Source organism: Lingula anatina, chromosome 1, assembly GCF_051362555.1.
Source record: "Lingula anatina isolate TDL-2025a chromosome 1, LinAna3.0, whole genome shotgun sequence".
NCBI lineage: Eukaryota > Metazoa > Brachiopoda > Lingulata > Lingulida > Lingulidae > Lingula > Lingula anatina.
Window position 1 is genome coordinate 19,584,971 of NC_141767.1, and position 25,487 is coordinate 19,610,457.

At 35.2% G+C, this 25,487-nt stretch overlaps 2 protein-coding genes and 1 long non-coding RNA gene across 6 annotated transcripts; 2 read left to right on the forward strand and 1 right to left on the reverse strand.

Annotated features, from left to right (window-relative positions):
• The first annotated feature begins 255 nt into the window (after positions 1-255).
• On the forward strand, positions 256-19,236 carry LOC106151411 (serine/threonine-protein kinase TAO1). 2 transcript variants are annotated; one of them, XM_013524659.3, is made up of 18 exons: positions 256-443; positions 7,103-7,333; positions 7,613-7,684; positions 7,926-8,027; positions 10,610-10,655; positions 10,961-11,110; positions 11,481-11,633; positions 11,895-12,070; positions 12,305-12,493; positions 12,862-13,047; positions 13,336-13,497; positions 13,746-13,880; positions 13,995-14,123; positions 14,449-14,646; positions 14,992-15,231; positions 15,523-15,735; positions 16,396-16,578; positions 16,817-19,236. In XM_013524659.3, the coding sequence occupies exons 2-18, from the start codon at positions 7,202-7,204 to the stop codon at positions 17,078-17,080; spliced, it is 2,730 nt and encodes a 909-aa protein (XP_013380113.1). In that variant the 5' UTR covers positions 256-443; positions 7,103-7,201; the 3' UTR covers positions 17,081-19,236. The 2 variants fall into 2 exon arrangements, with proteins under 2 accessions (XP_013380113.1, XP_013380112.1); XM_013524658.3 differs by having other exon boundaries at positions 265-447.
• Positions 19,237-19,839: 603 nt separating this feature from the next.
• LOC147764068 (potassium voltage-gated channel protein Shaw-like) lies at positions 19,840-22,237 on the reverse strand. Its single transcript, XM_086997754.1, has 2 exons — positions 21,524-22,237; positions 19,840-21,212 (listed from the first exon to the last, which is right to left on the reverse strand). Exons 1-2 carry the CDS (start codon positions 22,124-22,126, stop codon positions 20,172-20,174), a joined length of 1,644 nt encoding a protein of 547 aa, XP_086853880.1. The 5' UTR covers positions 22,127-22,237; the 3' UTR covers positions 19,840-20,171.
• Positions 22,238-22,840: 603 nt separating this feature from the next.
• LOC106151398 (uncharacterized) lies at positions 22,841-24,121 on the forward strand. 3 transcript variants are annotated; one of them, XR_015331697.1, is made up of 3 exons: positions 22,841-23,076; positions 23,295-23,384; positions 23,640-24,121. It is a non-coding gene; the product is annotated as an uncharacterized LOC106151398 (long non-coding RNA). The 3 variants fall into 3 exon arrangements; XR_001237221.2 differs by having other exon boundaries at positions 22,842-23,025; XR_001237220.2 differs by having other exon boundaries at positions 22,843-23,014.
• Positions 24,122-25,487: the final 1,366 nt, after the last annotated feature.

Consider the following 25,487-nt stretch of genomic DNA (forward strand, 5'->3'; position numbering starts at 1 on the left):
AACAGACAAAAACACTCTTGAAGTCATAGCTTGTTTATAGAAGTTCAAATCTGTGTCAAGTTTGTGTGGTTCTATTTCATGAGCAAATAACTTGTTTCACTCATAAACCGCCGTTGATAATGTTACACCTGAGAGCAATCTAGCCGGTCTCAAATACCAATGTATTTTTAACCAATCGGAAACAAGAATACCAAACGCTCCGTGTGGAAACTGACATTCCTTTTGGTGACGTCACATACAAGTACTTTAGACTAAATAAAAAGTTACAAAGCCTTTAGTGTCATATCAGACGTTGGAATAACCACTGTTCCTTTTCATAGACCCATGATTGTAATTAGATAGTGTAAAAGGGGTAACTGAAAAAGTTCTGTGGCAGTTCGTCTGTAATTACTGCGCATGCTCTAAAATCAGCCATATTGGATGTGGAAGAAACCTTGGGAGGAGTAAGTACGTAAACTAAACTTGAATATTAGAGTAGAATGATCATGTGGGAGGATTTAGTCTTTATCCAAAGGCCCTAGCATTCGACAGTGTGGTGTCGGTTGGTTTCCCGTTTCTATCTGCCCACTCTTAAAGAGTTATTTTAATAAGCCCACGAGACCTAGCTAAAATTCATCGCTTTGTGTTTGGGATTTCTGATGTATAACTAGAAGAAATTCTCTAATAAATGTTTTTATGGCTGTTTAAGTCAGGGGGAAATGAAAATTGGAATATTTTATTACTCCCTGGCGATGCTACATAATTGAACCTTGTAGAATTACTGTTACGGAACTAAATATCATCATTCCTCATTGAGGAAATCAAGTCAATTCTGTTTGAAGTGATAAGAGTTAATTTGAAAAAGACGTTTGATAGATTTTGTAAATTGAATTAGATGAATGGCCAAAAAAAGCTGATTGTTATTGTTGAAATCTATTTTCGTTTAATTTCAAAAGGAATTTCCAAACCTTAAGCAGGAAATGTTGGTCTGGTTTAATATGGACTGAAAATCCATTAGGTCCAACACATTGGCTTACAATCACACCATTTCATTGCACTTTCTGCCTGTGAACAGTTTGTAATGTCGCAGCAGACAGTAGTTACATTGGTGAATTCGTCATATTATGGACAACTGCCAAGAATGACATTCTTTTTGGTGTACAATATTGACTGAGAATCCAAACCGTTTCTAAAGAGTTAAAACTGCACTTGTTTGTTCTCTAAAGTAATTAATGGTAAGTCCAGCATGTCATCACCAGTTTTTTTGGAGAAATTGTAATGTTTTCAATCTAAATTAATTTATTAAAGTACCCCCCCTTTTTTTTTATACTAATGATCTAAAATCTTATATTTCACGTTGTTGTGATAATACCAAACTTGATGTTACACATCAGATTGAATCAAAATTTTCCTAGAAAGCTTGATATGAGTGATTTTGATTGCAGTTGATTTATTCAATTCATTTTCTGCAGCAGTAGTTTTATGAATAATATATTGCACTGGTATGATGTATATATAAATGTTTAAAATCAAAGAATAAAGTAATAGAAATCAGCTGTGTATTTGTATGTATGGTGCTCTACTAAGTATATTTTTTCATGAGGTCACATCCAGTCATCAATATCAGTATCCATTTTTGAACTGCACATGGTCTGAAGTTCATATCTTGATTCTGCACAGTCCTTCAGGGTTAGAATTGAATCAATACATTTAGACTTGGGATTTGTGATCAGATTGCTGTTAGAAGCCGGCTGTTAAAGTCCATGCTATATGGCATTGTTTATAGCAGTGGTAATGCAAGAGATAGTAATGATGTTCTGTAGTGATATACCAGTTTTGTTTGAAGCAAAGCATTTTGTTTGCTGAGAACTGCTGAACACTGGCTTACAGAAGACATTTTCTGAAGGAAGCATACTAGAAAAATGTGATTGATCACAGATTTCATGTTTTATAGAGATTTGTAATAAAGAGTACTTGAAAGGTTTTTTAGGTTGTGATAAGGGTCCTGTGTTTGTTCTGTTGCTTTGACATGTTTTGTACCTGAGAACCAATTGATATTCTGCCTTTTGTGATCTTGTGTCCAAGCAAGTATAACAATTTTTAATATTCATAAAACTCATCTAGATACACACTTTTCTATAAATACATTTCTGTAGTGAGTATAAGATCTGTTTAGAGTTCTTGCAAAAATCAGAGATCCATTGTTATTTGGTCGTTGAAGTTTGAGAAGATGACTCTTGAGGGCACAGTAGATGAAACATTGATTTTCTTCTGTTCCTGTGAAGGGTTTTCATTGGTTTAACCTGGCCTGACTTTGGATCCTTTTTTTATATGGCAAATACACAGTTGGTATTTAATATTTAAGGGATGTCCATTTGATGTACAAACCAATCTTTTCTGGCATGTTCACAGTCTGACAAACCTAGACAAAGAATGAACCAATATATGTCACCAGACTGTTTGAAATTTTAAGTTCTAATTAAGGTGCTATGGATGTCCCTATGTATTCTGATCACCCGTGAAGGTAGTTTGTCTATTCTAGCTATATTATAATTACTTCTTAAATTTGAACAAAATGAATTAATGGTATTCTTTGAAACAGTGTTTTGTTAACATAAAACGTACAAATATTGACTCAGAAGTTCCAAATACTAGGTTGGTATCATGTCAAAGTGCATTTTTGTGAGGTAAAAGCTTAAAATAATTAATCTTGATTAAGTGATATACTGGGGTGTTTGAAATTTTCTATCAAGTATGTGGCATGCCATGTTAGTGTTTTTTGTGAATAAACCTAATCTTTTTTAGTCTGTGATCTACGTTGTAGCAATTAAATGACCAGATGCTATATACCAGCTTCATTATAAGTCCAAAGTGAAAAATATTATCTTGGGATAAATTATCGGATATGTTTTATTCATTTCCAAGTGGATCTCTAGAGATGTCTTTTTAATTTATTAAATTATTTTATTTATTTATTTAAAGTAAGTTTTTGTTTAAGTGGTGCTTTATTTAGACATGTAAGAAATTTGACATGTGTAAGCAAAATTGTGGATATGTTTTGGTGATTTTATTATCTAAAATCATTATCTAAGTTGGTATCATTTTATTTATAAGTTAGGCAAAAAGAAGCAAGTTCAAATTTTATGAAGCACTAGCCTGAACGTTGTAATCTTGAGTCTATTTTAACACTCAGTAAAACATGATAACTATCTTTGCTCCAAAAGTTGATTCACTGATCGTCATGTGGCATTCCTACATTTATGTTGCATGGTTTTGGTACAACAGCATCTTTAAGACTTAACGTCATATTTAAGTACTGCAATGAACTATGTTGGTGTACTTTACAATTGTTTGTTTGTGCGCATTTGTATGAAATTATGCATGATTTATTTCCGTAATATTCAATTAAGCACATGCTTGCAATATTTTTGTCTTTTTAAAATTGCCAGTTTTTGATCACAGGGAAAAAGGAAAGGAAAGAAGTCTGCGTCAAGACTTACAAACAGTTTAATTTAGTATGAAAAAAGAGGGAACAGGTCGAAATGGCTCTATAAAAGTGCCTTTTGATACCCGAATCCAAGTGTCACATGATTCCTATCACTTGACTATCACATCACATGAACTTTTTCAGATAGCTCGAAGTGAAAACTCCTTTCTAAATTTATGAAATACAGCAACAAATTCACATACATAATTAATAACACAATTGGACAGTGATTATCTCATTAGTTAAGTTTCTTGATAACACCTTGAAAAAAAGAAACAGTGCTGTATCTCTTGCTTAGTAATACAACCTTCAGATTTTCTACTGTGACAGCTTAACCAAAGAGCCCATTCAGAACAGATGATCCTCAGATGAACTGATCCGCAGATCAAATATGGCCGACCCATCATAATAGGAAGTCGCTTTCTCTCCTAATGGTGTTAAATTCATTCCACCACAGATTAATTGGTTGGTAAAAAATGCTGAGGTTTTGTTTATAATAAAGAAATATGTTCTTCTTTCAAAACCACAAGTTAAAAGCAAATTGTCTTTTTTATCAGTAGCAAATGGTTACACCAACGAGACTCTGTGCACCACTGACTATTGTAGACGGTTTAGGTTTCAATATATATAAAGCCTTGTCATACTTAAATTTTGGAAGTTATACTGATTGGCAAGAAGATATTCCATATACCTTAAAGTTTCCAGTTGGGATATCCAGGGGAACATGAGCGTATTTTAAAGTTTTTAACTTTGACTTGAATTTTAAGTATTGTGACTAATAGCTTGAGAATGTTTTTCACAGTTAAGCTCTTTAGTTCCAATATATAGGATTGTCAAATAAGCCCTAGGGTATTTCCCCTGCCCCTCCCCCTCTTTTTAAAGAAAAAAAATGTAAAAAAAATTCAACAAAGCATCTTTTTAGTTGACATGCTGCATGGAAATTGGATCACTGATAAGCAAAACAAAATGTTGGTGATGGTGTACATGCGACACATTTTCACTTTTGCTTATCAGAGTTGCTAGTTTTGTAATTTTTTTTTCTTGCTGGTGGTGGGAGGGAGGCTGGCCATTGTCATTTGTTTTTCAGTGATAATAACAATAAGTAATAAGGTGTGGGACAGTGACTGAAGATAGGGATGCAGAAAAACATGACAGAATTAATGTCCTGGGTTTTACATGGTAGTAACAATGACTAAAGAAGGGCACACCTATAAAATAGGACAGTATTGTTTAAGTGCAAATCTTACACAAGATGCTTGTTTGTGACAGTGTGTTAAGTTAGTCGTTTGTGATTGTTCTTTTGGACACGCCACTTGAATTTCAGGAATGTGCAATCCAAACAGATCGGGCTACATGTCAGAGGACTAGGAAAGAAAACAAGGTGACAAAAGGTGTGACATGAGGCCTTTATTTGCTGTTCTATTCACCTGGTCATACATCCTGCATTGAGTATAGGGGATTGTGTTTTAAGCCTTTAAACTACAGTCAAAAGAGTAAAATAGAATCATATTGATTCTTTAAGCTGCAGTCAAAGGTAAAGAATGTTATTTAACAGGATGGTTGAAGGTACCTATAAACCTATAATCTTCTATCAGTAGGTTTGGGATAGGATTGCCACGTGATGGCATTATTCTGGGATATGGAAAATGATGGGAAAAAGCCTGCTGAATTGAAGTCATAAGTGATGTAGTCCAGTACAGAATGGCAAATGTTACTGATGTAGAAAATCTTTTGTATACTAATCCAATTAAGTGATCTTCATAGTAATTGAGATCCTGTAATTAATATAGCTACGCTGCACAAATCCCATATGAGAAGTAGTATTATGTCATTAAAATCTTTTCAAATAACTGGTATTGGTTGAGTCTGTGATAACCAACTTCGCTGCACCTGCTGGTCATATAGCTGTTTTAAAACCATTGGAGACTAACAAGGGCCACTGCCGTAAGCCCACCTTAAACAAAGGATGGCTTGTTTAGGTAATTGATCATGTGGGTTATCTCCGAAGAATTGATAAATGTCACAATAAGAAGTCCGTTCATACTGTATATAGTTCAACTGTTATGGTTTGGCATGAGCAGATAAGATGACAGAAGTTCATAAAGCAGGAGTTGGAAGATGGGAAGACTATCAAATGATGTGAAGCGAAGGTTGCGGTTTTCAGTCTTGTCCTCGGTATTTGGGGGAAACATCAGGTGACGGGTTTGAGAATTGTTTTGTGTTCTCTGCAGATAATTAGTGCCAAATGATTACTAATGTACAGACACAAAGCTGTCTGTAAAATCTATGGTGTCACAGACAGTATTTATTTTCATGATCAACAATAGTTAACTTATTTCAAATTAATATGTTACAGTCCAAATTGTGTGCACTAAGGGCAAACAAATTGCTTTGGGATGGGTAGCATTACATGTGGTCTGTGATTTGTAGTCAGAGCTGCAAACAGTATAGCTCTAATATAATTTTTTTGCATATTTTAATATGCTTAATGTTGTTTAAAAACAATAAACAAACACTTGTAAATAGAACAGCTGAATAGCAAAAAGAAAGAAAGAACGTGCATAATTGCATGAAGTTGGCAACATTGTATATTTGAGTGTCCTATAAGGACTAAAGGCTTTGTACAGGATCTCTTTGAACCTGTAATGTACACATTACCATATTGAAGACCATTAGGAATGGCCTGTCAGTGCATGGATTATACTCCATTTATAAATAACCTTCCAGAAATGTTCTTTATGAAGGCCAAATGATGTTCAAGGGAAACACCCCGCAGGGATCTGCCTGGGATACCTCCACATTGTTGGGATTCTAGCAATAAATGAAGTTCTGTTTGCATGAGTGCAGTAGTGATATGAATGTAAAGGTATAAATAACATGGCATCGATAATGCTTTAGATAGAGGAGTGCAGTCTTTGTGTCACAGTCTGGGCAAATGAGGATCATTAAAGACTTGTTATTTTTGCATGTTAAGATTATGAGCATTGAATGATCCATATTGGGGAGTGTTTATAACCTGATGATTTTAAATGTTTCATATCCTGGATCAAATGACATTGATTCAGGGTTCATGCAGTTATTCAGCGAATTCTTACTCTTTGGTCTAATTCCATACCCAAGGTTTTCAAAGTTCACTTGTGGCGTCAGTCACAAGAACAATAACAAGTAAGGCCAACCATTCACGCTCTAGCCCCTTTTGTATTTATCGGATTCCCCAGCATCTACATGGTGCAGTGTTTCTATAGTGATTGGTATTTATTTGTTTTGTTGTACATGTGTGTAATGCATTCAGGTCTTGATGTCAGTGAACTGCAGAAGTTCACTATAAAGATTCACAGTGGAAACAAAGAGCAGCTAAATTGGTTTGTGCTCTCTGTTTGTCACTTTGTCATCTCTTTGATTTTGATTTTGAACTGACAAACATATTAAGAGTAGATGGATAGGGATGTAATGTTTCAGCACTAACATATCTGTAATTTGTGGGGGATTGTGTGTGTGTGTGTGTGTGTGTGTGTATTGGGGAGGGTGATGGGGGTCTCTCCTAAAGAAAGCAGTAGCTGAACCACTAGAATAGGTATATCAAACATTTATTATTATTATTACAAAATTATACTTAAATATAACATTTTTTTTCAGTTGTAGAACAAAATCCTTGATGTCTCCATGTGAACAGTGTAGGCTGTCCTACTTGAGCAGCAGGTAGAGAAGGCACCTGTTGTGTCAGAGCGCCTCGTGATGCCTTCCCTACCTAAAGCAGGTAGCATTAAAGACCCAGAGGTTGCTGCACTTTTCGCAACTGACGACCCAGAAAAATTATTTTTGGACCTGCGAGAAATTGGCCATGGAAGCTTTGGGGCTGTGTATTATGTGAGTATAATAAATTGGATTTGATTATGTATTTAGACTGAGATTAAGTGCAGTTGTATAAAATAGCAGGTTAAAAAATTCAATCACATTTGGGAACTTGCTTCTTATGTAAGCTAACTGAATATCGTTTTTTCAATTAGGAGAAAATGTTTATCTTGGTGTCAGTCTCATAATGAATTACTTTGGTCCTATCTTAACGCACTGTTTGGACATGCAGTATTTTTATTAATTCAGATATTTCTAGATTAACATTTTACATATATTAATTTTTTTTCCAAGGCCCGACATGAACCAACTAAAGAAGTTGTGGCTGTCAAGAAGATGTCCTATAGTGGAAAGCAATCTAATGAGGCAAGTTGATTAAAAGTTGGATATTTAATTATTGGACTTTTTTAATTGTACCACAATGGATAAAATGTTATATATATTTGAACAAACCATGTTTTTATGTAAAAAATATAGTTGCTTTTACTTTTGGGTCTGTAATATGGTACTAATAAAAGTTATAATTTTCATAACTTTCACAGCAATACTTACAAGAGTGTGTGTACATTGCATGTGTGTCAACTGAGCTTTCTCTTCTTACTTACAGAAATGGCAAGATATTATAAAAGAAGTTCGATTTTTGAAAGAACTAAAGCATGACCATACTATTGACTACAAAGGGTGCTATCTTAAAGAACACACAGCATGGGTAAGTCCATACACTTATCACTACACATTCTACAAGGCGTAAAAATGATATAAGATAAAATAAAAACAGCCAGCCAAAGTTACTTTCAAAGCAAACAATTTTTATGTACAGACACAGATGTGTCTGTACATATTGCCATCACCTGCGTCTGTCGTCGCCGTCCCTGTCGCCGTCGATGTCGCCGTCGCCGTCGCCGTCGCCGTGCACTTTCATCGTTAACACGATAAGTGGAAGACAGTTTTACTTTTTGGCTTTATATTTACAGAGCTGATGAATATTCATAAAATGCAGGTCAAGTTCGAAAATCAGCATGTTTGGGCAATTATTGTAGTATTTATATTGTGTTTTCACTTTTTAGCATATATGCAACACTGTTAACACATTTCAAGGAAAACCGATAGGCCTGTTGTCATGAAACTCACAGGAGTAATTAATCTTACTAAAACGCAGATCAAGTTCGAAAATCAGCATGATCGGGCCACTATTTTAGTAGTTATGCTGTTTTTTTCACTTTTCAGCATATGTGCAACACTGTTAACACATTTCAAGGAAAACCAATAGACCTGTTGTCATGAAACTCACAGGAGTAATTAATCTTATTAAAATGCAGGTCAAGTTCGAAAATCAGCATAATCAGGCCATTATTTTATAAGTTATGCTGTTTTTAAACATTTCCTCAGATTCAATTCTTAGGCATGTTAACAGTCTCATTATTTAACTAATAAGATTCGTAAAAGTGTTTGTTTGACATTTCCTGCATCTTTACAACATTGTTAGTTGATTATGTAAAAATGATGGTAAACTTGTTATCATGTATTGTATAATAGAGTTTCAAAAATGGAAATAAACTCATATCATTGCAGTTTGTCAGATTCATTCATTCACTATGTTCAGAAACTCAGAATGGAGGAAATTGGACATTAAACACTGTTCTATTGATATTTTTCCCATCTCATCAATTTTCTTAGTTGATCATATATAAATGGCAGTAAATTGTTAATTTTGTTATATGTTAAAAAATTGTTAAAAAATGGAAAAAAACACATTTCAGGACAGTGCTGTCTTGTCTACATTTTGGCATTTTCAAGGTGTGACTTTGAAGTTCCTTTGGCCTGAAGACCTTTGCTAGGAACATTTTCTGAATATCCATGATACTAATATTTTATTATTAAAAATTGATGGTAATTATCCTGTTAAACATTATGTAATAGTGCATCAAAATTTGAAGACACCCCTATTTTGGACACTGCTCCCATGATGACCATTTAAGGAAAACCATGTCACTTACTGTTCTCAAACTTACAGGAAGAAACATGGGACTTAAATAAAGCTTCAGTGGGCAATGCAGACTATTTGGTAAATTTTTCTGGCAGTTAATCAGTTTTTTGTGAAAATTTAATTTTTCACATATTGGCATTTTCAAGGTGTGACTTAGAACCTCCACGAGCTTGAAGACCCATGCTAATCACATTTTCTGAAAATCCACGATACGGATCTTTTATTATTAAAAACTGATGGTCATTATGCTGTTAAGCATTATGTAATATTGCATTAAAATAGAAGAAAACACAATTTTGGTTGCTGCTGCCAAGATGACCATTATGGGAAAACTATGTTACTTATGATTGTCAAACTTTCAAAAAAGAAACAAAGGACTAAAATGCAGCCTGAGTTGGAAAAGCAGTCTAATTGGCTTCTTTTTCTGGAAGTTATACATTTTAGTGAAATATTCATTTTTATCATGTTGGCATATTCATTGTGGGACTCGAAGCTCCCATGGACATGAAGCCAAATGGTAATCAAATTTTCTACATGTCCATGCTATTTATAGTCAATAATCAAAAATTGGTGATAATTATTCTGTAATTTATTATGTAATGTTACATCAAAATTGACAAAAATCTTTTTGCACTGCTACTACAAACATTATGAAAAGAAAACTATGTTACTTATTATTATTTTCAACTTACAAGTATGATTTGTAGGATTGGCATGCAGTTCAAATTAGAAAGCCAGCTCAAATGGGTTATCATTTATTATTGAATTTAAGCAGTTTTATGTGAAATTTTCATTTTTCTCATTCTGGCATTTTCAAAGTGTGAACTTAAACTCCCATGGGCCTGAAGCCTTACGCTTGTTACACATTTCACTTACATTGGTATTACCTGTTGAGCATAATTAAAATTTGATGTTGAATTTCCAGTTAAGCATAATGTACTTTTGCATCAGAATTGACAGTAGCCTGTTTTGTGCATTGTTATTGTTTGCTTTTTGTCTGTACATTTGACAGCTTTGCTGCCTTGTTTTCTTATTCACATTTTTTCTATGCACAGAATGTATATTAAAGAGGTTGTACATCATCTTTTTTGTCATTTATAGAACTAAAGCCTGGGCACACCTACTACTAAAGCAATTTAGATAAGAAAGAATTTCTTATTGAATTACAAAAGTCTGTTCAATAGTAAATGCTTCCTTGTCTTGAAGCAATAAGGTCACTTGATTTTACTCCTTAGAATACTTACCCTGCTACTTACACACACTCGAGATAAGAGAAAAATGTTACCTGTGATTTCATATTTCAGCTTGTGATGGAATATTGTGTTGGTTCTGCGTCAGATATCCTAGAAGGTACATAGGATTAGAAAAGTGAAACGGATCAGATCAGATAAATAAGATTAATTTATGTAGTGTTAAATTTTTTAAATGACATCTTCAATTTAAATGTAATATCATTTAAAAGATGTTTTAAGCTGTAGAAGTTGAAATGTCATGTTGTGTCAGTGAGAAAATTAAAAAGAAAAGAGATGAATATAATTTTAAAAAATCTTTAAAATATTGCTATTGATATCAATGTCTGTGAAATAAAGTGGACAGATATCACTTTTCTGTTTAATATCACTGACATTATATGCACAGTGTCTTTTCTTTTGCAGTGCACAAAAAACCTCTGAGAGAAGATGAAATTGGAGCCATATGTAAAGAATGTTTGTTAGGTCTTTCCTACCTCCATTCCTTAGGAAGAATACACAGGGATGTGAAAGCAGGCAATATATTACTGACAGACGCTGGGATAGTCAAACTAGGTAGGTGGAGACAAATTTGTGGTAGGCAAATGTGACAAATTTGGTCTTGGTTGTACAGTTGGTGTGACAACTGCATTTTTAGTTCAAAACTACTAAGTTCATAGAAATGATATGAAATGATCAATGAATTGGTGAATGTGACAAATAATTGTTTTAAAATTTGTTAAGATATTTAATTTGTGGGTATGGAAATAACTTGACATTTGAAAAAATGATAGTCAGTTGATTATAAGAATTATTGTGATTAGACATTTTCACATAGAGTTTTTCAGTATATCCAGTCTTTTAAATGTTGCAGTACAGTTTTCTGTCACAGTTCATAATTTCAAGTTACATGTAATACATTGAAATTTTATTTTCTTCAATGTAGCTGACTTTGGTTCAGCTTCCATAGTGTGTCCAGCAAACAGTTTTGTGGGCACCCCATACTGGATGGCCCCAGAGGTCATCTTGGCCATGGACGAGGGTCAGTATGATGGCAAAGTGGACGTCTGGTCATTGGGCATCACATGTATAGAACTGGGTAAGTTTAGGTTGAATTGCACACTAATGCAGTAAGATGTATGTATTTCAAATGTGGATTACTGAAATCCAGTCATCAACATCGTTACAGTCCACATCTCCAGAAATTTTGAGTCATTTTGTTTCCCAGATGTAAGGCAGTATAAATTACTTTATAGTTATATTCCAGGTACCTTTATGCCTTTGAAATTTTTAACAGTTAAAATCTGAGATAGATGATAAGGTGAATGTTTGTATTTACACTTGTAAGTTTTTGTTTCAGCTGAGAGGAAGCCCCCACTGTTCAACATGAATGCAATGAGTGCCTTGTATCATATAGCACAAAATGACTCGCCTAGTCTATCTGGAGGGGAATGGTCCGAGGAGTTTCGAGTGTTTGTAGATTCTTGTTTACTGAAAAGTCCAACTGAAAGACCCACTACAGAGGAGTTGCAAGAGGTAGGGATTTGTACAGTTTGAAAATAGTTGGTGTGGTGAAACCTATTATTGAACCAGTATTCTGTTTGATTTATTTATGAAAATATTGTAGTTTGGTGTATAAAGATGTGAAGATGAAATGACAGTATTTGAATAGTGTTCAAATAGATTTTTGTCATGAGAGATATTAAGTATAGGTCTGAAGTTTCATGGTCATAAACAGCAAATAGTCATCTTACCCTGTCTAATTTTCAGCATCCATTCATAACAAGTAATAGGCCTCCAAATGTGCTCACAGATTTAATAGAAAGGACAAAGAATGCAGTGCGTGAGTTAGATAACTTACAGTATCGCAGGATGAAGAAAATTCTAATGGCAGATACTGAAGAGAGAAGTGTGAATGGTCCCATTTCAACAATAACAGAAGAGTCAAGTGATATACAGGTAAAATACTTCTATGTAGAATTATTGGGTGTAGTGTTGCATAGTAATATGTAAAAATTGTAGGACTAGATCAGATATGAAAAATGTTTCAACATTGAAAATATTAATAACCAAATTGGTTATAATATTTCTAAGATATATGTGAACCTATGGAAATGATGAAGTTTGTAATTGACAACTATGTTACAAATTATCTGCATGAGTTAATTGTAAGTGGTTTGTTAAGTAATTTAATTCTTTTTTTTTTTGGCAATTAGCCTTAATGCACATCTCACACAATGTCAAAACATTCAGATATCAAACACCTTTTTTTACTGTCAAAATTAATGGTATTGCAGTCATTACAATAATTGTTTCTGTTATTCCAGGAGGATGACTCCTCAATCTGTGACAACAGCAGTAGCCGTGCTAACAGCATCAACAGCACACAGAGCATTAGCGAAGAGATCAGTAGCCATAGTGGTAGCCAAAACAGTCTTCCAGGAGCAGGGGCCGGGGATGATCACGAAGTTACAAGTCTTCATAGGCCTAGAACCAAGTCGTCCAGATCTAGGGTGAGTGCACTGGTCTGAAAAGTGATGAAGAGTCCATAATGTGAATTAGTGCATATCATTTTGGAAATGTATCTGGTGTAGATTTTCATGTAGTGAAGATTTCTTTCCTTTATGTTCTGCTTTGGTAAAGGTAAAGAAATAGTTAATGCCGTATAACCTCTCAGAATGACAGAATATTGGAATAAGCAATGCATTGAAAATTTTGCTTGACCTTTATTATGGATATAAATGTCTCACATTTAAAGAAAAGAATTCAAATATGTGTGTTGTTACTGTTCTGGATTCCAGGCCACCAGTGGGAGTGTAGAACGTTCCAATAACTTTGCCACCATTAGGACGACCCACATACTCAATAAAGAAGCCAAGGAGCATGAACATGAAAACGAGTTACGAGAACAGATGTCTGGGTACAAGAGAATGAGGAGACAACACCAGAAGATATTACAGCAGGTTAGTGGGGATATATTTAAATCAAGTCTTTAGGTGACATACAAACTTTGGACTAAATAAGAAATAGGATAAGTAAGTAAAAGTTTCTTTACCTAATTGTTTTGATCATACTTTTTGTGAGACGGGTGAAGCGAATGAGTTTTGAAAAAAAAAAAAAAAAACTGCTCTGATAGATATATCCATTGTTGTGTGATAAATAGCATGTTAAATTCATGGGCATTCTAAATTATTATATTTCTGGTTTTTAGGTTGAAAGTAAATTCAAAGTTGAGATGGAAGACCACAAACAGAAATTAGACAAAGAATATGAGACTTTAATACAAACCTTAACAAAAGAGCTGGAAAAGCTGAGATCAAAGCACCTTGGAGAACTGGACAGGAGGGTATGTTGAGCAACATTTATTGGATTATTGTAGAAAATTATTTTGAATGTTTTTGGTGTAATAAACCCTCTGTCATTGACAAATTTTTTATCTTTTATGAAATATTCTTTTCAGACGCGACACAACCAGAATGCAGAGAAGAAACTGTGGAAAAACATAACACAGCAGCAGGAGACGGATATGAAAATGTTTGTGCAACAGCAGAAAAAAGATTATAAACTAAATAAGGAGCAAATTAAAAAAGTATGTTTTATAAATTAGAATTATTAGTTTGTAGACATACATGCAAAAAAAAAAAAAAAAAAAAAAAAAAAACAGTGCAGTTTCTTATATGACTTAGAGAAGATACCATATATCTTCATATTAACTTTGTAGCTTGTATATAGTTCAAATAATACATTAAAAAGAATTTCTTTTTAATATCCTGAATGCAATTCTGTGGAATCTTGGGGACAGGCAATTGATTTGCTGAAAGGTCAACTATTCTTTCGCAACAATAAGATTATAGCAGATTCATTTGTAAAATGTAACCTGTTTGACTATATTCAAAATTTTTAATTATTTACAGCAAATTGATGATGGCACCCCTAAAAAGGTTCGTGAAGAGAATATTCGCACACACAAGGAGACACTGCAACAACAGCAGCAGCAGGAGGAAGGCAAACTGATCAACCAACAGAAGGTCGTATTAGAAAAGGAAATCCGCAAGTTCAGAAGACGGAAGCTGCTTCAGTATCACACTCTGGAACAGGAATTGTTACGCGAAGTAGGCATTGTGGTGGCTTTGTTGTTTGGGAGAAGTGAAGATAGTTCAGAGCAACATTTTACGCATGTTTGTTAGAGTAGCAGAAATTTGGGTTCTAAAGAATGTAGTTTCAGGCTTAATGTATGGAGATTTAAATATTCTAGATAATCATCTGAATAACAGTAGAAACAGTAGATTACTTTCTTCCTCTATCTTGGGCAAATTGTATGAAGAAGGTATGAAAAAAGTTCAAAGCTTGGTTTAAATATCTCAATTTATTTTAGTTAAATTACAAGTATTTTTTATTTATTTTATTTTATTTATTTATTTATTTATTTTATTTTATTTAATTTTTTCATTTTATAGGAAATAAGTAGGCGTCAAGCTCAACTGGAGTTCTCCCACCAAATGCTGCTGAGGCATCACGAGTCCACACAGGATCTGGAATACAAGCAGATGGCAGCAGTGCATAGGTTACGCGACGACCAGATGCGCAAGCAACACCAGACTGAACTGGCCAACCAGAGAGAATATAACGGCAGGATGGAGAGGGAGTTGAAGAAGAAACATGCTTTAGAAGTCAAGCAACAGCCAAGGAGCTTGAAGGTAAGAATTGTTTATAGATCCATATAAGTATGAATAAAATCTTACTGAAGATTACAAAGGACTAAAGTTTTGCAGTTGAGTCATAGTATTAGTCTTAAACTGCTGAAATTAGCAAGTACAAATGTTTTGAATTCTTTTCCTTTAAATGTTGTTTGATTGTAATAAATAAATAAGACAAATATCACAGTATCAACAGTGTTAACCATTTCTGTAAACTGATAATTCATTTATCATGAAGAGTGGTCTTTGAATGGGTATTTATTCATATGTGATCTACTGTAATGTTTTCAGCAAAAAGAGCAGCAAATAAGAAAGCAATTCAATGACACCATAAAAATTCAGCAGAGACAGTACAAGGCACTGAAAGATCAAATTCTTCAAACAACTCCCAAAAATGAGCAGAAACAGGTGATCAAAAAGCTGAAGGAAGAACAAATGAGAAAGATAGCTCAGCTAGGAGAACAGTATGAGAATAGCATTGCTGAGATGCTGCAGCAACAAAATGTAAGTTCAAGGCTGCAGTTCCAATTCAGTTACGACCTGTCTTAAGATGGGTCTATCCCATCAGACCTTGTCATAACAATTTCTTACCATCCCCACCACTGCTTATTGCAGCATGGCCATGTACCTTCATTATACTGGTGGTAGGTGGGACATACTGATTCCGTTGACTCTTGTGGTTAGAAAACATGATCACAGGATTAGTTAAGCTGTCACAACTTGTCTGTAAAAAGTGCTATTATTTCAGCTAGAAGCTTTACTTTAAAACAGTAGAATGTCACAAGGCATTTAGAAGAATGTTTGAATTATGACAAAGGAATCGTGAACATGAAAACCACAAGGTGTTAGCTAAATGGATTACTCTAGTATTTGGATATTGAACATGTTTGAATGTACACACCACTAATTTCCAGTATATGTTTCAGTTTGAACAGCTGTTTGAGGTTTACACTGCCATTGCTATGAACACCTGGCATTCAAAGTTCACATAATTAGGATAAAATTAGTAGCATGTCATAAGTGCAATTAAAGAACAGAAATGAATCACACTTTATTCGTCTAGTATGTGATATAATTTCCATTCTTTCATTGTTTGAAATTACAGTTAAGTGGATCAAAATATACACTTACATAACATAAGGACATTATGTATTTCTTTTACAGATTAAATTAGATGAATGCCAGATATCTGAAGCCAATGAGCTGAAACACAGGCTGGACCAGGAGCTGGAACTGCTGATGGCTTATCAAAGTAAAATCAAAATGCAGCTGGAGGCCCAGCACCAGAGGGAGAAGAAACAGTTAGAGGAGAGAGTGTCATTGAGGAGAGCTCTCTTAGAACAGAAGGTAAGAATCATAACAGAATGAAAGTGGGCAAGTATATTAGTTTAAAGCAAGCAGGGTGATGCTGTGAAGCAGTTTCTTATGAAACTATTGCTTGCATTTAAATCTTTTTGATTTGAATTCTTATTAATACCACTGAGAATTGAGTATTTGGTTTTCTCTGTTTTTAAAAAGAATTGGCAGATATAGCCATCTAGCAGTGTATTTTTTCTCTGGCATATGCTTTTTTGTTTCACCTTAGATGGAAGAAGATATAAATCAATTCCAAGCAGAAAGGTCAGAGAGAGTGCGTAAACTCCATGAACGCCAGGCTCAAGAGATAGAGGAGTTTGACCTACAAACGACAACTATGGGACTAAATGCTATAGAAATTGCCGAGTCAGTTATGGAGGAGCAGTTTCAAGAAGACGAAGTCAGTATTAGGGGAAGTGTCCTCAGTCTCAGCACCAGTAGCAGCAGCAGCTCTTTTAGCCAGTGGCAGCAACAGCAGCAGTCGGCTACATGAAGGCTAATAGCAATAGTAAATGCTGAGACTGGACAGTAAGGGGGAATCACCTTGTAATTGAATTAAGGGTGACGTACCTGGCACATTTGGGCTGAGGACAAAAGCACTCCTCAGTATTTACTTGAAGACGAAAAACCATTCTCTATGTAACTGAGGTTGAAAAGCCTCTTCTTTCAGGATGAAGCACCCTCAATATGGGTGGATGTCAGATTACTGCTCTCTCTAGTACTGTCTGGTATAATTAAAACATGGTAAAGGGGAAATTTTCCCTGAAATAACTTCTTCCCACAAGGCACTACTAAACAAATAATGGCACTGAGGCAGTTTTGTAGACATCTTTTTTTTTTGTATTATACCAATTGTACCAGCTATGTATAGTTCAGGTAACTTAAGTATATAAATGCATATATGAAGATGCTGCCTTTGGCAGCGTATGTACTGGCCAAGTCCTGTGTCTACATATGTGCTCCATATAGGTCTGGGGCTCTGTGATGTTAATACTCATCTTCATCAATGTTCAAATCAAGACATTTGGTAGTAGATATGTTTTTTTGTGTCAGCCTATATAAACAACCCATTATCACGCTGTATTCACAATTACAGACAAACTTCGATTTCACTTCCATCAACACTTGAGCATCCCTGGATTGCTTTATCATTATTATTATTCTTACATACGCCATTCTAACCTCTTGAATTTACAAGTATACAAAGCAAGCATAATAGATGTTCCTTACTTGAAATTCAATATGTGGGTATTTCGACACTAATGATTAATTTTATTGGTGAAATATTATCATACCAGTGTCCACTATAAATTATCTCTTAGCTATAGCAGTAAATTGAATGTGTATTAGTATGGTATTTGTACAGCTGGTTTATAATATAAATAGCATGTGCAATAAACAAACCCCAGGTAATATGTGATGTAAAAATATGCTGCATTTGAAATCATAAAAGGAAAAATGTAGGGGTTATAATTTAGTCAGTTTGCTTGGATATCAAATTATAGCTGGGGGTAATCCAACTTGAAAGCAATTTTCATTTTGGTCCATGAGTGGTTGTTAAATATTTTAGGAAGTTGATGTTTGCAATATTATAAAGCTGAACATACTGTTAAACAGAAATAACTATTGCCTTACTTAGCCTGTGACTAGTTTGAAGACGGGTCTGTTTTATATAACTGCTTAGTAATGTTTTCTCTTAAAAGTAGATCATAATATTGTAAAATTTGTCCCAGCTTTTCTGGAAGCCATCTGCAAAATGAACTAATATAAGTAAATTTAATTACACTATCACCAACTTTCCAAGCAGTTATAGAATAGATTAGAAAAGTCACAGTGTCACATCTCTTGAATGTTCCTACAACAGTATTATTTCATAAAACAACCCCAAGACCTAAAATGCATTATTCTCGCATCTATGACGCGAAAATGGTCGACTTTAAAATTGCAATGTTTGATATATATATGTATGAGAATAAGCACTGGGGGTTGGTTGATGTTTAGAAAATTCAACCTGTACTGTATTATATGAAACAAACTGGGAGAGATTTCCATATAGAGCAGAACAAACTAACCCGCTGTTTACAGTTAATTCATGGTGCTACTTGCAATCATTTTATATAAACAGCCATTGGTAATAAGGTATGGCCTTGTTGGATTGTTAACACGTCTACCTATGTGTGTAGCCAGGACGTTCATTAGTAATAATGATTATAACACGTGTATGATCTGCTCGTTGTAACCATCAAGTGGCCTGTAGAAAAGAAGTAGGGGTACTCATGATAGAATGGAGAGAATTATTGGACTTGAATCACGGTAATCAAAATGCCTCTGAAGACAGGAACAGAGAGGAGACCGTTTGTTTGTTTATTTATTTACTTAATTATTATTTGCTTCAGTTGGGTATTATTTACTGATATGAGATAGATGGTGAAGACTGTATGATTAATTAAATAATTGTACAGGTACATGTACAATTCGTTTTAAATATCGTGTAATATAGTGCACTTCTCTGTACATTACATATTTACAGAAGTTTAATACACGTAGATCATTAAAAACTGTATTAAACTTGTAGTTATTTAACTTGGGATAAAGTTACATTATTTTGCAATTACATGCAGTAAATATTTAAATAAACCTTGAAAATAACACTTGCGTATGTTTTTATATATACGTCATAATCTTATTGTAATATTGATTTTTGCATCCCTTTTCTGTGTCAAGAGCAAGCGTTTTTAAGAATCAAATGTACAGCGTCACTATTCAAAATTCGTTATATCTATTGATGGGCGTTGGTCCCAAAACGCGATTGGTTCCTTTAAAAAGTACTTGTTGGTGTAGTTACAGGCAAACTTCGACTTTGCTAATTCTGTGAGATGGAATAGCTGAAAACACATTTTGTTGCCTTGCTCCTAAAATATCAAAGCATGTACGTGAATTTTAAAAACACTCATATGGACTGCAATGTAAGTCCTAGTGTGGTAGTTTCAAATTATGTAGGATATGTTTGGTTTCCAATCCACAGCCTCTACGGGAAGTTTTGATTTTTTCAGAAGTGAATTTTTGGTCTACTTTCAGTCTAGCTCCTGGTGTGTTTTTTCTTAACCTCGCACGAAAACGAACCATTTACTTCTTAAATGTCTCACGAAAGAAGTAAACAAAGCACACTTAAACGGTTGTTCAAACTGTTAGTTATCTCAAAATATGATACCCCTCGAATGTTTAAACTAAATGAGTGGACGGAAACAGACATTTTGTTTTACCCGAGACCTCTCTTATTAATCAATTATCAGGACAATATAACCTGAATGTGAACAAATAAAATAAACTGCCACCTTTCATCACAAGAAATCAAATATGAAAATGCATTATCTTGAAATTCAAGACTATTTTGAAAGCATTTAAGTGCTCAGTTTTGAAGAAAGGACGATAACCCTCAGCATGCGGTTGTAGCAAGTTTTGCACGACAACTGCAAACGAATGGCCTTAAAGAGGCAAGTCACCGATAGAACATTAAAAAGAAGAACGGGTTACAAAAGTTCAGTTTTCAATATGTGTGTGAACAATTTTGCGTAGTTTATAATTTATCCTGTCCCATCTAAGCTATACACAACAGTGTTATTTGTAGTTGTCGTAGATGCTGATGCAGCGTCCGTATTACTACCAATTTCCGCAGTTTCCATGGGCTTATCTTGGCCTCCAGTGAGTGGGGTCACAGAACCTGACCTTTTTTTCCTTGCCGCCAAATTCCAGCGAGTTTTTGCTGTCAGAGGCGCGTCCACGTGGTCTTTTAGGACAGCGAGAGTCGTCTCCTTGCGTTTGGTTGTAAGGTTCCTGCGTTCCTTAAGTTTTATGTTTGACTGGGCTTGCGTGTAATACAAAGTGAAGTTATTCACTATAATAGGCACCGTAAGAGCAATAAGCAGAACCCCAGACGTTGCGCAAACTGCTCCAAGAATCTGACCCAAGGTGGATTTTGGAACAGTTTCCCCATAACCGACGGTTGTCATTGTTATTACTGCCCACCAGAATCCAACAAAGATTGACTTAATTTGATTTTCGTCATCAGTAAGGCTCGCCCTTTCAATTTCATAAACTATGCATGCAAAAATGATTACCCCAATACCCAAAATGAGAATCAGTAAGAAAAGTTCATTGATGCTAGAGCGGATCGTAAAAATCAGAATCTTCAAAGCATAGACTTGTTTCATGAGCACAAAACAACGGAAGATACGCAAAACCCGCCAAAAATAGAGAAAATGGATCCAACCAGATAATGTGGCCGGGTCTGGATGAAAAACAACCAATAGGAAAGCGACGTAGTAGGGGACAATGCAAACCATCTCCAGAATGGTGAACGGAGAGCGAAGGAAGCGCAGTTTGTTTGGGCAGGACGCAAATTTCACGCAGAATTCTAAGAAAAAGAATATATTGCAAGCGTGGTCAACGAAAAGCAGTATTCCAAAAGGCCTTGCATGTGTCATTGCTTTGAGGTCATCCATGCCTGCTACGTATATAGCCTCACTTCCATTTTTGGCTTCATAGACACGGAGCGGTTCGTAACTCTCCAGACAGAGGTCAATGATCGAGATGCAGACGACAACGAGTGAAGTTATGGCAAATACCTGAAAAAAGTCAATACGAAAAAAGTACAGTTGAATGGGTGTTTATTCTCTCTTATGTGATGGCGATAAAAAAGTAAATCATAAAAATGTTGATCAAAATAAATGAACCACCTAACTTTTCTGACTTGTATGCTTTCGACTTATACTCTTGCGCGCAGAATCACTTGTTGCTCTTTGTTAAATGAAACATTTAGCATATCAAACCACAGTCTTTGACACTCTACTTTTAACTGATAACTTAAACCCTACAATTAGGCACTTCTATTAAACAAACGGTGATAGCAAAGCTGCATGTTATCTGTTACATATACCTGCGCGCCAATTGAAGATCGCGGGTATTCTAGGAATCTCCATATTTCCGGACGAAGGCGCTGCCAAAAGCTTTTGCCAACATCAAAAGATACAACAGACCTCTCTTCATCCGGCTTGTCGGAGATTTCCTCAAACTTTGCCAGAGCTTCTTTTGTCTCACTGTAAGCATGGTATTCAACCCAGCAACACGGTTCGATATGCTGCTCGTCAAATTGCCAAAAATCCAACTCATCTCTGATCACCGGGCCGCACAAATTATGGGGAAAATGAAGTTTACCTGTCCGGTAAAAATTCAAGACATAACTGAAAATCTCCGGGTGACGATCGAAAAAGTATTCCTTTCTTTTTTTAACATTGTTGTTAAAATGGCTTTCACTTTCGCGGCATCTGTGGAGCTCGGCGGCAAAATCGCCTAGTTTGGTACCTGGCAGACCAAGCAGTGTTTTAATGGTGGTAACATGACGGACACCACCAACGTTGAGAAACACGATGTCCTCATCGTCGCAGAATTCTCCATCTGGTAAAAAGGTCGAAGAGACACCAGATTCTAGAGACCTTACAGCGTCAAAACTACCATATTCTGCCATTCTGTATTCTGTCATTGTTTTTGTCCATTGTTCAGTTGCTTCAAAAGTAATGTCAACAAACAATATTTAATACAAAAAGTCTTGACCCCAAAAAATTCTGTAAGGGCAGATGCGTCCACTCTGCATGTAATGCAGCGACGTCCGTACCGAGTACCTGGTATTGTAGTCTGTGTTGTGGCTGTATTGTCACAGCTGTACCTACATTTCCGTTACCATACCAATCCAGCATTTGCAGCCGCCGCAACGCAAACATGTCACCAGAATTTCAAAAGGAGGTGTCTTGATTAAACATAAAAATGACAAATAACCGAAAACAACTTTTGATTCAGAGCGGACCTTTTTTCAACTAAAAGACCGACTCTTTCGATCCCCCCCCCCCTTCCCCCCGAACACTCTTTACCCACGGGTCTATTTCGCTAAATAAAAGCTAGGCGTGTTGCTTTATAGCTTGGCAAAGGTTAAACACATTGTTTTTAAATCTTTTGAAGTTTTATATTAGAATATAATCATAGCCATGTATACTACAGTACGTTTGCATGGGCAAAAGTATGAATGTGCGCGCCACCCTACGTGCAGATAGATAGATAGATGGATGCATAGATAGATAGTGTATTTGTGTAAATTACTAGGACATAAAGCAATTTTTCATTACTGGATCTTTTCTCAAATGCTATAATGAATTGTAGGGCACTGTATCCTAAATATGTCTTTAAGAGACCTTGAGATGTCAAGACGTATCCGGGTTAAAATAGCATTTAAGCTTCCCAATCTCAGTAGGTACTACGGACATAGATGATTGAGAACTATCACATCTGTAAGTTAGACACAGATAGTTGGAGTGCTATCAGCAGCGTGATAGATTGTCAGCAGCGTGATAAACAAGAAGACCTGCAAGTTATATAGGTATATACCGCGTACGTATATTTAGTGGTCGTTGGTACTATAAGCTTTGGTTTCCAAAACAGGTAAATAAACAAATATATAAGCGAATAAGAAAACAACAATAATATTATATAACAGACTTCATCCAGTCCCTTAAGAAAGTTTAAATGTCTGCGTTTGCATTGGTCTCAGTAATAAATTCATGAACTAGTCACCATTTAAATGGATGTTGTAAACCGGAGACATGCGTTATCTCTTGGATTTCATTGGATATTATACATCAAATTTTACTATATTTTAGAGAAATACGTACATCAATATCAACATCAAATGGCGGGTCGCAAGATATACCATCTTATAGTTGGATTTGTCTTGTTTAACTTTGTGATGGGTAAGTCATACGATTATGCAAATTGCATGGACACGGATTTCACCTCTTGTCATATTTTCATCTCTTATGCAGTAATAACCGCAAGTATACTTTCCTTCAGAAAGTTCACCTATAAAATTATCACAGCCACACGTTCTTTGACTTTAATTTTAAAAAACCACTTATGTCTGTTGGCTACTTTCCAAAACATTGACTTTCATTGGTACTTTGTCTTCAATTCAAGGGGTGTAAGTGAAACACTTTTAATATCTGCAGGTATTTTGATACCATGTGAGGAACCAAACGGTGAACGTGGTCTCCCACTGAAAGACGAGAACGACACTCCAATTTGCTGTGACGTTGATAGGTGGGAGACCTGCAAAAAGCCCCAGAAGTGTCCTTCTGGCTACTACTGCCAAGTCCCTCAGCACAAACTGTGGGCGTTTTGTTGCCCAAAGTACCATAATTAACTGACTGCCGTCCGTCATACTTCGGATGATTCCGTTTGATGCAATGAGGTAGAATTGAGATTGACCGAATCAATCAATGATCATTAGTATGGCCTATAGTTATTAAAAGTCATGAAGACCTTTCTCGGCTATTCATTTACCTAAACCATATGTACAGACCTCATTTAAAAGGGTATATAATATCTTAAAGAATTCGTTTATAGATATATTATCATGAAAATGTCTAAACATGAAGGATATTCCAAACATGAGTTAATCGTTGATCGCAAATAAAGCATTAGAAACATTCGCCTTTCGTGCTCATGAAATATTGCTTTTGGTCCCTTTCTTTTTGTGTGTTCAAAGGCCATGACTTTGTTTTCATTCATCGACATATTAATGCCCTGTTGATCCTCTGTCGATACTTTGTTCATATTCAAAAGTGTGCAAGTTTTCTTTTTCAAAAATGAAATCGGTAAGATTCGAAAATGCACACTGTCAACGCTTTTTGATGACGGGGAAAAAATACTGGATATTTACCGATAATACACAACCAACAATGAATTTGTAACGACCAGTATATCTTGAATACAGCACGTAATATTAACATCGTGGTTATGTTACACTTAATCCAAATTGTATAAACATCTCTGATCCTGCGAATCATTTGGGTGAATGAGCTCGTGAATGCTTTTCTAAGGTTAGATTTCGATCGGCACATTATCTTTGTGACAAACTGAAGATGTTCGGGAAAACTTTTTCACATACACCTTACATTGTGACGCACGTATTTCATAAAATCAGTATTATGCTTTGTTTTCATTACCAAAAATTTGAAAAAAGGGATAACAGCGATTGATTTAAATAACCATTTTGCAATAATAAACTTTCTTAAAATAAATCAACACCAAGTGCGTCAAAACAGTATTGAATGGCTTAGTAAGCAAGGTAAAATTAAAAAGCAGTGTATACACATACAGACAAACGCTTAAATGACAGCCACATACAGAAAGTATATCCACTTCCGACTCATTTCATACCAAATGGCACAAGATTCTCAGTTTACGCGAGACACAAAATTAAATTCAATGACAGTCTGATTAATAGATGTAACGAACAAGATACGTTGTACTTATAGAATGAAATTTAACGAGTCCACAATATGTAGTGATTGCATGCACACCTGAGGAGAAAAGTCAGGAATCACACGCTCCGTTTACCATCTGTTCATCTGAGTTGGGTACTTGACTATATCGATAAAAAATCACAGGAAGAGCGCCATTAGGGACGAAGTCGAAACTTATGCAGTAATCAATTCATATTGTTTTTTTCTCAAGTAAAATCTAATCTGCATCCAGGCACTGGTTGTTTGGTGCCTAAATCTCGTTCGGAGGAGGAAAAACACCAGTTTTGAACGTGGCTTTGATTTGTACACTGCGTCTAAAATGCGTCTCAGCGCTCCGTTGTTGGGTAAGTGTGATGCACGAACGGTGCACAGATTTGATTTAGAATGCGAGTTTACTATCAACAAATAGCTGTTTTAACAGTAATCCCTTTTGATGAAATAAGCCATGAGTATCTCATGCGTACATGATCTTAACTAGAAACAGTAAAAGTCCATTTAGCTTTTTGTCATCGTGAAATTTTTCGTATTTTGTATTTTTTTTTAAATTAT